The sequence below is a fragment of the Oryctolagus cuniculus genome, chromosome 5 (genome assembly GCF_964237555.1).
Source record: "Oryctolagus cuniculus chromosome 5, mOryCun1.1, whole genome shotgun sequence".
NCBI lineage: Eukaryota > Metazoa > Chordata > Mammalia > Lagomorpha > Leporidae > Oryctolagus > Oryctolagus cuniculus.
This window is the reverse complement of record NC_091436.1, coordinates 96,418,547-96,432,460: the sequence shown is the minus strand read 5'-3', so window position 1 is coordinate 96,432,460 and position 13,914 is coordinate 96,418,547. Positions and strand designations below refer to the sequence as shown.

Sequence of the window (13,914 nt, the reverse complement as noted above, 5' to 3'; positions counted from 1 at the left end):
TTGTCAGTCACATAGTAGGGAATCAACAAATTTAGTTTCAGTTGAGTGCATCTCTTCGTTTTCTGAACTCATCAACATGCTACTGTGTTGTCAGTGAATCTAAAATCACTTCTGACTACATTATCCATGCCAAGGACTAGAGCAATGATGCACAGATAATCCCCGAATCACTCATATCAAGCTTTGAAGTGCATCCTGGAATTTTTTCCCCAGCAGACTGATTTGCTTCCTAGTTTTATATTCTTGTGCCAATATTAAGAATAGTTTTCAGGCCGGCGCCGCGGCTCACTAGGCTAATCCTCCGCCTAGCGGCGCCGGCACACCGGGTTCTAGTCCCGGTCGGGGCCCCGGATTCTGTCCCGGTTGCCCCTCTTCCAGGCCAGCCCTCTGCTGTGGCTAGGGAGTGCAGTGGAGGATGGCCCAGGTGCTTGGGCCCTGCACCCCATGGGAGACCAGGAAAAGCACCTGGCTCCTGGCTCCTGCCATCGGATCAGCGCGGTGCGCCGGCCGCAGCGCGCCGGCCGCGGCAGCCATTGGAGGGTGAACCAACGGCAAAGGAAGACCTTTCTCTCTGTCTCTCTCTCACTGTCCACTCTGTCAAAAAAAAAAAAAAAAAAAAAAAAGAATAGTTTTCATTCCCTGAACATCCAGGAATTGCAGTGATGCAGGAAGCTCAGCTTTTGGGTGATGAGGAGATACTTGCATGGGCCTGGGTTGAGGTACTGGTTCTGCTACTTTCTAGCTGTGTGATCTTAAGTTTATTGCTACTTTCTCTAAATCTTGATACCTTAGACAAAAGAGGTGAAAAAATATCTATCCTTGGGATTGTTGTAAGGAATAACTAACAAATAGCAAGTGCCTGGCACACAGCTGGGCTGAGAGTTGGTTATATTGGATTATTTATTTGCTTACTTTCTGCCTCTCCTACTGGGATGCCAGCTCCCTGAAGGGCCCATTTTCTCTTATTTCCCCAGTGACCACACAGTGTGGAGCATGACAAAGGCAGAATAAGACTTCAGTTTGTTGTTTTTGAAAGACCCAGTCTGTGGGAGGACAGGATGGGGCTCTTCACAGAAGTTAGGGATAAGCCCACCGTGGGCTTAATAGAACCAGGAGTTAGGGTCTGCATTGCTGGTCTGCCTGTCTTATGGGCTAGGTAGGAAAGGCCTTGCACAGACTCCTGGTCTGCTCTGGCCTCCTGTGACAAAGAGCTTTGTGGTGGCAGGCCATTTATCATTCTATTCCAGGAACAGCACCAGGTACTGAACATTTAAATAGGAGCTGCAGTTTCTGCAGCAGGGCATTTAGTCCGTGAATCATCCCTCTTTCTTGGCCAGGGAGCCAGAGGTCCTATTAAACATATGAATGCATCAGTCAAGTACAGCACAGCCTCTGTGGCATCCTGCAGTGTTGCAGCATTGGCAGCAGGGAGCACTGCTGGGGAGAACTATTCTCCTGTCCAAGAGTGCTCCATGGCACTGGCTGGGGGTGGGGATTTATTGTCTGTGTCCATGTCCTCTTTGTGAACCTGTCTGTGATTGATTAAAAATCACCTTTGCTTAGGAGGGTGCAGAGGGTGTCTAGGGAGGAGATGACAAAAGCCTTCAGTTAATTCTGCTAAATAATCTTCTGGGGGACCTTCTAGTCATGGAGTGCTAACCACTAAATTGCTAATTAAGTGCTCAGTTAACCTTATTAATAATACTAAATGCACAAGGGTTTTCCTGATTCTGCTGGAATATATGTTAACGGGGTTATAAAAAAGCAGACATGTTGAGTTCTCATGAATGTTTGCACAGGAGAAAGCATTTAGACAACAACTAAGCAATTCCTGTTGACATTCGTATTAAATTGCTCATTAGGTTTATTGTGGAAATTAAATTACTGCAAAGCACTGTCCATTAATTCCTGATTAGGCCCTAAAGGCTGTGCTAATGCAGGCTTTAGGAAGTGGTAGGTAAGGCTGATTGGATATCTGGTGTCAGGCTGCCAGGTGGTGGGGCCCTGCTTCGTGGGGCCCTGCTCGGGAGTCTGGGAGGGAATAAAAGGCTGTAAGCCTTGGCTTATGCCTCAGGCTCCACTTGAAGAAATCACTGTTGCAAAGGGAACCTGTGGGACTGATGTGATGTATCTCTGGATCAAGACTTGGCAAGACGCACTCTTCTTTAGCCAGTATGTTTTCTTTTAGAGGTTGGAAAGGGTATGTCCATTTGATGATGACACAGTGACCCTTTCCCCACAGATATTTATTTGGGAAAAACTATGAATAGCATAGTGCTTAAGAACAAGGGTTCTGGCCGGCGCCATGGCTGAATAGGCTAATCCTCCACCTTGTGGCTCCGGCACACCGGGTTCTAGTCCTGGTCGGGGCGCTGGATTCTGTCCCAGTTGCCCCTCTTCCAGGCCAGCTCTCTGCTATGGCCCAGGAGTGCATTGGAGGATGGCCCAAGTCCTTGGACCCTGCACCCGCATGGGAGACCAGGAAAAGCACCTGGCTCTTGGCTTCGGATCAGCGCAATGTGCCGGCCGCAGTGGCCATTGGAGCGTGAACCAATGGCAAAAAGGGGCAAAAAGGAAGACCGTTCTCTCTGTGTCTCTCTCTCACACTATCCACTCTGCCTGTCAAAAAAAAAAAAAAAAAAAAAAAAAAAAAGAGTAAGGGTTCTAATGCCAGGCTTCCATGGCTAGAATCTTGCTTTGTGAGATAATAAATTTGTCTTCAGTAGGGCCTGTGAATTCTTCTCCTTGTGTCTAGTTTTCCTCACTTATAAAAAAGAAATAATATTACTTATAGGATAAATTAAATGTGTTATATGTACAAAACATTAAGAATAGTGCTGTTATTTCTTTACATAGAAGTTCAGGCTTGGGGCTGCCACTGTGGCGTAGCCGGTAAAGCCACCGCCTGCAGTGGCAGCACCCCATATGGGCATTGCTTCAAGTCCCAGCTGCTCCACTTCCAATCCAGCTCTCTGCTATGGCCTAGGAAAACAGTAGAAGATGGCCCAAGTCCTTGGAACCCTGCACCTGTGTGGACCCAGAAGAAGCTCCTGGCTTCTGGATTCAGATTGGCTCAGCTCAGGCCGTTGTGGCCATCTGAGGAGTGGACCAGCACATGGGAGATCTCTCTCTTCCTCTTCCTCTGCCTCTGTTGCTGTAGCTCTGCCTTTCAAATGAATAAATACATTTTTTAAAAAAAGTTTAGGCTTGGAAAGGGACCATGAAGTCATCTTTAATTTCTTTCTTTCTTTTTTTTTCTTTTTGACAGGCAGAGTTAGACAGTGAGAGAGACAGAGAGAAAGGTCTTCCTTCCATTGGTTCACCCCCAAAATGGCTGCTACGGCTGGCGCACTGTGCCAATCCAAAGCTAGGAGCCAAGTGCTTCCTCCTGGTCTCCCGTGTGGGTGCAGGACCCAAGGACCTGGGCCATCCTCCACTGCCTTCCTGGGCCACAGCAGAGAGCTGGACTGGAAGAGGAGCAACCGGGACAGAATCTGGTGCCCCAACTGGGATTAGAACCCGGTGTGCTGGCGCCGCAGGAGGAGGATTAGCTAAGTGAGCCGCAGCGCTGGCCCCTTCTTTTTTACTTTTTAAAAAATTCTTAAAAAAATTATTTATTTGAGAGGTAGAGTTACAGAGATAGAGGGGGAGAGACAGAAAGATCTTCCATCTGCTGGTGCACTCCCCAAATGGCTGCAACACCTAGAGCTGGGCTGATTTGAAGCCAGAAGCCAGGAACTTCTTCTGGGTCTCCTATGTGGGCGCAGGGGCCCAAGTACTTAGGTCATCCTCCACTGCTTTCCCAGGCCATAGCAGGGAGCTGGATCAGAAGAGGAGCAGCCTGGACTTGAACCGATGACCATATGGGATGCTAGTGCACAGGCAGAGGCTTAGCCCACTACACCATAGTGCTGGACCCCATCTTTAATTTCTAACTGAGGAAACTCAGGCCAGAGAAAGTTAGGGACCTTCACATTTTAATGGCTAATTCTTGGCAGAAACAGGACTAGGACTTAGATTTTTTAAAAGCTTGAATATATTTCCATTATTTAACATCAAATTGTTTTAGGTGCTTAGAAAATTAATGACCGGTTAGTGAAGTCTGAGGACAATTATCCAACTTCAAAGATACTCTGATTGCACTAAGTCCTTGCTGAAAAGAATCTTTGAAAAAACAAATGGAAAGTCAGCAAACTGTTCATTTCATTTTATGTAATAATCCATGTCTAAGTACATCTCTTGTTCACGAATACCTCTGCTGAATATTTTTCTTTGAAATTTTTTGAAATGATTCTTTATGTTTTATTGACAGAATGCCAATGTGGGGAGAGGTGGGAGGTTAAGAATGTTCCATGTATTCACCTGCTCTCTGGGTGAGAATAGGAGTATGTTGGATTCTCCAAGTATGGTAAGTGGAAGCCCATGTGTTCTCTTAGTCATCCTGAGTAAGATTCTATGTATTAAATCTGTCCATAAACATGCTTCATGATTATGTAGACTCATGGATATTTCTATGTTCAGCTGTATTTCTACAAACAATTTCTGAGTAGTTAACTGCATTCCAAGTGCTATATTAGGAGCTGAAAGAAAGAGTTCCAGCTCTTAAGGTGAAGTTTATATCCTGGTGATGGTGAGGGTGACAGGTGAGGGGGAGATGAGATACAGCAAAGGCCATGGATAGATAAGCAAGGAGTCTCAGGACAGGGGATTAGTGTTGTGACCACAGTGGGCACCAGCAGACAGAGAGGCACGAACTCAGAATCAGTAAAAGGGAATTTCTATGATAAAATAACTAAAATGAGGTGGAAAACAAGCATTCTAGAAAGGGGAAGCAGTGCATGAGAACAACAAAATAAAAATTTGCATATGCTTTATAAGAGAGGATCTTCACAAAGTTCGTGGAAAACTCGTATTATGAAAAAACTAGGCACAAATTTACAGTTTTTTTGCGGTGAAATATATTTTCAATCCATTTTTCCACATACTTTTTGTAGTATCCTCATAGTTCTGGAAACTAATGTGCAGAGGAGGAGGAAGTGAGAAACTGGTGGTGGTAAATGAGGCTGAAAAGGAAGGCAAGGATCTTTTCATGTCGCAGACTCGTAGATGTCACACTCAGTATCCTGGTTGGATTTATCTCATGGGGAACTGAAGAGTGTTTGAATTTAATAAGGAACAGACAGATATGATGATGGTCAAGGATAGAACAGACTTCTTGGAATAGCTTCTTTGTTTAGTAATTGATGACATGGACAAGATAATTGCCTTCCACTTATCACCCATGAAAAATGTCATGGCTTTAAATTTCATCAAACAGCAAAAATGGAAATATGTAAAGACAAAATATTATGAACTAAAATTCATATTTCAACTCAGTGTGTTCCCTAGGCAGTACCTATGTGGTCACTTTATTTTAATTCACTTTGCTGAGGTAGGATTGACACATAAAAAGCTGTTCTTATCTAACATATTCATCTGGATGAATTTAGGGATAGTCATATACCTGTGAAAGCATTGGCTGAGTGGTCATTAAGATATACAGAATATCTGCACAGTGACTGTCAGTTAAATGAAATTTAAAAACCGACTTACATTTAAAGGAAATCTAAATGTAAATAATTTTCAAGAGTGGAAAACTCTCCTCAAGATCAAGTTGTCTGAACATTTTTGACCCATTGTACCTTTTGTGTTCTTTTTGAATAAAAAACAAATGGTTAGGGCAGTATTCAGACACTGCTCGAGATGCCTGGATTCCATATCAGTGTGTGGGTGCAAGTTCGGCTCTGATCCTGATTCCATCTTGTTCATGTGTACTCTGGGAGCAGCCGCAGGTGATGGCTCAAGTACTTGGGTCCCTGCTACTCACATGGGGGACCTGTACTGAATTCCAGGCTTCTGGTTTTGGTGTGGCTCAGTCCCAGCTATGACAGACAGTTGAGGAATGAACCAGTGGATGGAAATCTCTGTCACCCTTATTTTCTGTTTCTCTGTCTTTCAAATCAATACATAAATAAATGCCTTGTTAGAGGAAGTTGGGTTTATGGGCCATTGACTACCGGATTTTGAGTTGTGACTTGGGGTGTGATTGTGCAGGTTGTTTCTACCCACCTGAAGTTGAGACTTCACTGCTACCTCCTGGTAGTATGGGGACTGGGAGTCAGAGAGCTCTGCCTTGAACTTCTGGTTTGCCAGAGAGATGCTGAATTCTACCTTCTGCTCCAGTAGGTCCTTGGACACAATAGGGAATTCTATTTCTCTTTCCTGATTTAAAAAATAGGAATTGCATTAATATAAGCCACAAAGTATACGTTATAAAATATATATAGATTTTGTCTCAAGAAGTACATCACAAAAGCCCAAATGCTTTTAGGATAAACATCTTATTACCTATAGGTGGCCTCTGAATTTTAATGAAAGACAAAGTACCAGCATGAGTTAACTATTCAGAGTTCTTGAGAACATTATCATTTTATATCTGTGATCTTCATTAAAGATTTATACACTTACATACCTACATAGCCTCACCCATATCTGTTTCTCACTCTCTGCTCTTTCTCCTCCCTTCCCTCATTGGTACATCATTAAGATTGTACCATATCATTATGTGATTTTATAAGTCCTTGTTAAGTATTGAACTGAATTATACAAAATAATCTATTAGCTCTGTGATAATACTTTCTAGAAGAGTCCAGACTGGTTTAATGAGAACAGTTGGTTGAACTTCACATTGAAACTCACTAGAAAGTACTATCAAAGACAAGAGAGATTTTGATGTTTTTCTCAGAAGTGGCATATTTGGGCCAATGTTGGAAGCAAATCTGAGGATCTGGTTTTGGCCTTGATCACAAAGGGTCAGGAGTCATCCTTCTTGCTCACTGGTCTGGGAATGAGTAGGGGTCTCTCACAGCTCTGAATTCACATGGGCTCTCAAGGCACAGAGCAAGTCTGGAGCTATGTTTCAAATGAGTTTGATAGATTTTCAACTTTAGGTTCTCAGATGATCCTGAGATTTATACAGCTTTATAAAAAATGCCAGCATAAAATTGATCACCTCTGGTTAAATACATGGTCTCTTATAGTGAAATCAAAGTTTAAGAAATTGAAAGATGAGAACAACCAATGGAAATTGTCATGAAGGTCAGAGATCAGCTGAGGGATAATAGGTATATGTCCCCTCATCTCTTGTTAAACTATAACCTCTTCCATGGGTGTGGGCAATAGCATGGCTTCTGACTTGAGAGAGCATATGGAGGATATGGATTCACAATTAATAGACCCCTGATGTTTGTTTAAAAGGTTTCCATTCAGTTGTGCAAAAAACATGCATTGCACATATGTGTGGGTATAGTCCAGTGGTAAATCTGAGGGATGGTAGAAGAATAGCTTACAGAGTTATTCTCAAGAAGCTTATTGTTTGTTTAGGCTGATTTCTGGTTTACATGAAACATTTAAATAAATCCTTTAAAAGTGTTAGGGAACAGTTACCTTCAGCCAGTTACCGTCCTATTTTTATTTTTAAATTAAAACAATTTTTTTGACAAATAATAATTGTGTACATTTATAGGGTACAGTGTGATATTTTGATACATGATTACAATATTGAATGATTATCAGGCTAATTAATATATTCCTAATGTCATATACTTATTTTTTTGTGGTGAAAACATTCATTTTATTTATTTATTTCCCCCAAAGAAATATTTTATTTAACAAGTACAAATTTCATAAGTACAACTTCAGGAATATAGTGATTCTTCCACCATACCCGCCCTCCCATCCCCACTCCCACCCCACATTCTCCTCTCTCTCCCATTCTCAGTCCCATTCTCCATTAAGATTCATTTTCAATTAATTTTATACATAGGAGACCAAATCTATACTATATAAATATTTCAACAATTTACACACACGCACAAACTGAGAACAAATTTTATAGTAAATTCTCATAATACAACTCATTGAAGAGAGAGGTCCTACATGGGAAGTAGGTGCACAGATAATTTAACAATTAACACTCTTATGTGTGATAACATGACTATCCGAGGCTCTTGACATCAGCTGCCAAGGCTATGCAAGCCTTATGAATCCACAAACTCCGTCAGTATTTAGACAAGGCCATAAGCAAAGTGGTTGTTCTCTCCTCTCTTCAGAGAAAAGTACATCCTTCTTTGATGGCCGCTTTGGTGAAAACATTTAAAATCTACTCTTTTAGAGGTTTAGAAATATACAATTCATTACTGCTTAAAGTCACCATTCTATACAATAGATAAGAAAGATTTTTTCCTCCTATCTAACTGAATTAGTTCATCCTTTGATGAACATTTCTTTCCCCATTATCTGTCCCCTTTCCAACCTCTAGGTGGAGTGTTACTTATAACCTCTACTTATTGCAATATTAATTTTTCATTCCTCTCCCTCTACACTTTCAGATACTCACTATCATTTATGAGTTAAAACCTAAACTCTGGGGCTGGCGTTGTGGCACAGTGGGTTAAGCCATTGTCTGTGATACTGGCATCTCATATGAGCTCTGGTTGGAGTCCTAGATGCTTCACTTCCAATCCAGTTCCCTGCTAATGCACCTGGGAAAGCAGTGAAAGATGGCCCAAGTACTTGGACCCCTGTAACACAGGTGGGAGACCTGGATGGAGTTTCTGCTCCTGGCTGTGGTGTGGCCCAGCCCTGGCCATTGTGACCATTGTGGGGCCGATTTATGCACAAAACGTGGTGGACTTAGATTTCTAAGGATTGTATTCCTGTTACCTGTTCTGGCTTATCATTTTGTCCCAGTCTACACACCTGACATCTTCAATCATAGCACTCAGACTTATTTTGCTGTACTTAATTGCATTATACATTCTGTGAAGGCAAGGACTGTATATCATTCATCTTAAGATCTTTGGTGCATGCTCAATGACTAGCATATTAGAGGATTTCAGTAAAATGTTTGCTGAATGAAAGAATAAGTGATCAATGCAGCTGGTAGAAAGGATGTTAAGATGCCAGGAATGTAAAATGAAACATTCGGGGATACTAAGAGGGTGGGAACTCTATTAAATTTTGAAGGGGATGGTACACAGGGACACAGGCTATTTGTCTTAGAAGTTTTACAATGAATATATGTTGATCTATAGTCAATTTTTTTTTCAGCAGTACAATTCACTATTGATAGGGTGGCATTTTTCAGAAAACCCAACTATTTTCATTCTTTGTTCTTGACGATATTTCAACCATTTTTCCTAAAGCATGGATAGAATGGTCAGTAGGACTCCAATCTCTGATTTCTCCAGTGGAGCTGGTGAGATTGGACTTGCTGCTCTGGCCATGCAGTTTTGACCTGTGCTTTGGAGGGAGTGAAAGGACAGAGACAGGGCTAGTGGAACAGTCTCACAGACTCTGGGGATGGTGGGTTGGTTGTAGTGGCAGTGCTAGGACAAGAAAAACCAAGTTCCAATTTGTCACCCCTTACACTGCTGGCCTATTTGGAATTTGTTCAGTTTACTGACACAGCTCTGCTACTCATGAATAATGAAGATAGTGTTTCTCTGCTTCAGTACTGAGTGTCTGGGCCCAAAGCTTTTTGGAAAGGTTTCTTGCTTTTGGGACTGGCATTCTGGTGTAGCGGGTTAAGCGACTGCCTGCAACACTGGCATCTCATAAGGGTACCAGTTTGAATCCCAGCTGCTGTACTTCTGATATCCAGCTACCTGCTAATTTACCAGGGACAGCAATGAAAGATAGCCCAAGTGCTTGGGCCCCTGCACCAACGTGGGAGAACTGGATGAAGCTCCTGGCTCCATCTAATCCAGCCCCAGCCATTGCAGCCATTTAGGGGAGTGAACCAGTAGTTGGAATCTTTTCCTCACTCTTGCTCTCTCCTGCTCTGTCTCTATAACTCTGCTTTTGAAATAAATACAATAAAGCTTTAAAAAGAGGAAGAATTGTGTAATGTTATATTAATTTATAAAAGTTTTTTCTTTCTTTTTTTTTTTTTTGATAAACAACTGCTGTGGTTTGGATGAGATTCATCGCTCGAGGGTTCATGTGTTGGATGAAGGTATTTTCCCAAGTGTGGTCATGGTGAGGTGCTGGGAAAACCAAGAGGCAGGACCTACTGGAAGGTCCATGGGTCATGGGGGCCCATCCCTCCAAGGGATTGCTGGTCCCCTGGAGTGAGCTCTGCAAAGAGCTAGTTGTTAAAAAAGCCTGAGCTTGACTTCTGAACAGTCTTTCTAGCTTCCTCTTTGGAAATGTGATCCCATAGTCTCCCACTTACTCCAACTATTGCTTCCTGCCATTAGGTGATGCCTCCAAAGAGACCCTCAAGGAGCTTGCACCATGTTTGGAGTTTTACTCTCCAAAACTGTGAGGCTGAATAAGCCCCTTTTAATGAAGTTAGCATGCTGTTAGTATTTATTCTAGGAGTGAAACACGGACTAATACATCCACATTACATTTTGTTAACAGTTCTGTCAACCTGCTTACCTTTTCATCCAGAGTAGTGGCTGGTGTACCTCTCTACTACAGTTTTACACCTAAGATTGTGATAGTTTTGCAGTCTCTGTGACCTATTCATGCTGGTCATGCCTGATAATGAAACCTCTGTTCTCACCATCTTTTATACTGAAGTGGAGAGAGAGTGCCACTGGTTGAATGATTGTCATTTATTCCAATGCTTGTTGAGCATCTACTAGATATAAGGTTCTATGAAATAGTGGGTGGAAAGGACCCCTGCCTTCCAGAGCAGATAAATAAGTTGTTCTAAGTCTTCTACCTTAACCTAGTTCTCAGACTCTTAGTCTCTAGAAGGAAGTGAGAAGAGCAAAGAGCACAAAGTCACTGACTTCTAACCAGAGTGATAGACATACAACACTATGAATACCAAATGGCCACTCCATTTACTCTCTTGTTCTGTTTTGCAAAAGGAACATAAACAAGCACATGGAGGGCAAAATTGACTCACCACACTTACGGTTGGAGGTTTCTTGGTATCTTTGAGGGTATGGTTGAGAATTTCATTGAGGTGCATGTCATCAGGAGAGAGAAGGAAGGGAGTGAGTGACACAGTGGCAACATCTGTAGAAACTTTAAAAAGACACAGAAGTGAGACTGGAGAAGTTTAAATTAGAACAAGGTCATTGCATATGTTATTTTTTGTCACTCTGAAATTTATAGTTGTTAGGTGCATTTGGAACTCATTTGGAACTCAGATCACATAAATATGTTTTTGAGAAAAATATAACTCATACTCTTGATTCTAGTGAAACTCCTCATTCATCCTGTCTAGGACCCAAATTTGGTACTCCCTTAAATATGTTGCTTTTGCCTTTTGAGATCTGATTAATTTTTTCTTTTTGTGAATATGGAAAGGATGCATAGACAGATATTTACTTAAATTCATTCTTTTGAGAGTTTTCCTAGAACACTATTCTCTACATTTTAGATTGCTTTAGTAATAATTGAGGCATTAGCACTCTAATCATAAAATCCAAGAAAAGGAAGAACATTAGGATGATATCAATTCCATCCCTTTTTGAATAGATCACTATAAATCATTTCAGAAATGAGGCAAATGTTTTGACACATTTAAATATCCCAGTAGAATAGAAATCTATGTTCTATTCAGATGATAAAAGCCATCATTACAATATAAGTGCATAACTTTTATGGTGAATTCTCATATTAAAACACTTAGAGAAAATATTGGTTTGGTTAATTGGTCTTTATTCAGTCAGAAATTATATTCTATTTTAATTAGCAAAAAACATATGAATGTATTAGTTTATTTTCCTGCTTTAAAAAACAGGTTGCACTCAAGGTTGATTTGACAGTTTGCTCCCTGAAGAGTAGTGTTGTGTTAGAATCAGCAGTCACAAATGACCACTTTTCACTGTGAAATCTTGTGAAATAACCATGCTGCATGTGGAATTATGGTGGCTACTAGAGGTGTGTGGCAGAGGATATCACATCATGTGGGGAAGAGGATTTTTTTTTTTTGGTTAATAAAATACATACCCTGTGGTGTAGCAGAACCTCAAAAAGGTATAGTTCCTGGCATCTTTTCCTTCAACCCTAGTTGCAAAACCATGCTGTAAGCATTTATATTATGTTCCACTGGTCTATCCATCTGTTCTGGTGCTTGTACCAGGCTGTTGTGATTATAACTTCCTTGTAGTATGTCTTCAGATTTAGAATTGTGATGCCTCCAGATTGGTTTTGTTTTATAAGTTTGCTTTAGCTATGCAGGTTTTCCTATGTTTCCATGTTAATTTCAGCATCATTTTTTTGTGAGAAGAATGTTGTTGCTATTTTTTTTAAAGATTTATTTATTTGAGTTACACAGAGAGAGAAGGAGAGGCAGAGAGAGAGAGAGAGAGAGAGAGAGAGAGAGTCTTCCATCTGCTGGTTCACTCCCCAATTGGCCACAATGGCCAGAGCTGTGCAGATCCAAAGCCAGGAGTTTCTTCCGATTCTCCCATGTGGGTGCAGAGGCCCAAGGACTTGGGCCATTTTCCACTGCTTTCCCGGACAATAGCAGAGAGTTGGATCAGAAGTGGAGCAGCCAGGATTTGAATCAGCACCCATATGGTATGCTGGCACTGAAGGCAGCAGCTTTACCCTATATGCCACAGTGTCAGCCCCTGTTGTTGCTATTTTGATTGGTACTGCATGAATCTGTAAATTGCTTTTAGTAGTATGGACATTTTTGATGATGTTGATTCTTCTAATCCATGAACGTAGGAGATTTTTCTTGTGTGTGTGTGTGTGTGTGTGTGTGTGTGTCTTCTTCCATTTCTTTCCTTAATGCTTTGTAATTTTTTTTAAAAGATTTAGTTATTTTATTTGAAAGAGTTACACAGAGAGAACAAGAGGCAGAAAGAGAGAGTGAGAGGTCTTCCATCTGCTGGTTCACTCTCCAATGGCTGCAACAGTCGGAGTTGTGCCAATTCAAAGCAAGGAACCAGGAGCTTCTTCCAGGTCACCCATGAGGGTGTAGGGACCCAAGGACTTGGGCCATCTTCTATTGCTTTCCCAGGCCACAGAAGAGAGTTGGATCAGAAGTGGAGTCGCCAGGACTCGAACTGGCACCCACATGGATGCCGGCACTGTAGGCAGTGGCTTTACCAGCTACGCCACAGCACTGGCCCCAGTGTTTTGTAATTCTCATCATAGAAATCTTTGATATCCTTTGTTAAATGTATTCTAATGTATTTAGTGTTTTTTTGTAGCTACTGTGAATGAGATTGATCTTAGAAGTTCTTTCTCAGCCATGCCATGGCATTGTCTGTGTATACAAAAGCTACTGTTGAAATCTTTACTTAATGTATGTTAAACTGATCTTCTGTATATAAAGAGAATCAAAAATGAATCTTGATGTGAATGGAAGGGGAGAGGGAGTGGTAAAGGGGAGGGTTGCGGGTGGGAGGGATGTTATGGGGGGGAAGCCATTGTAGTCTATAAGCTGTACTTTGGAAATTTATATTCATTAAATAAAAGTTAAAAAAAAGAAAATACTTGAGAAATTTCAAACATCTTATAAATAAAAGAAAAATTATTTTCCCTTTCCTTTCAGTAAACAATAAAAAAAACAGTAATATTTAATATTAACAAGTATGTGATGAGATAAGCTCCTGTTTTGACCAGCAGATTGTTTAAATTGTAACAAAATTTCTGGAAAAACAAATTTGGCAAAATCTCTTCAAAGCCTTTAAAAGTTGGCTATTTTTTAGTAATCTACTTTGAAAAATAAGTGATTTGACAGATTTATATTTAAATGTGTTAATTAAACATTATTTGTAAAGGCATGGAATCATTTAACGTGACCAATGGTTAAATTACATTTATATGGATGCAATAGAATGTTGGCAGTCATTTGGAGAAGTTTTTGTGGAACTATAAAATGTTCTTTATAAT

At 41.0% G+C, this 13,914-nt stretch overlaps 1 protein-coding gene and 1 long non-coding RNA gene across 6 annotated transcripts in view; one reads left to right on the top strand and one right to left on the bottom strand.

Annotated features, from left to right (window-relative positions):
* Window positions 1–13,914, bottom strand: part of IMPG1 (interphotoreceptor matrix proteoglycan 1) — a 135,783-nt gene that overhangs the window by 80,212 nt on the left and 41,657 nt on the right. For 3 of the 5 annotated variants that reach the window (XM_070073863.1, XM_070073860.1, XM_070073861.1), the window contains 2 exons: window positions 10,964–11,085; window positions 6,109–6,261 (listed from right to left, as the gene is read on the bottom strand). In XM_070073863.1, the coding sequence (XP_069929964.1) occupies window positions 6,109–6,261; window positions 10,964–11,085 (275 nt within the window). The remainder of the gene's footprint in view (window positions 1–6,108; window positions 6,262–10,963; window positions 11,086–13,914) is intronic. The other 2 variants (XM_070073862.1, XM_070073864.1) reach the window with 1 other exon arrangement.
* Window positions 1–13,914, top strand: part of LOC138849645 (uncharacterized) — a 91,284-nt gene that overhangs the window by 58,082 nt on the left and 19,288 nt on the right. Inside the window, exon 2 of the long non-coding RNA XR_011388643.1 lies at window positions 4,313–4,408. This is a non-coding gene — a long non-coding RNA (uncharacterized lncRNA). The remainder of the gene's footprint in view (window positions 1–4,312; window positions 4,409–13,914) is intronic.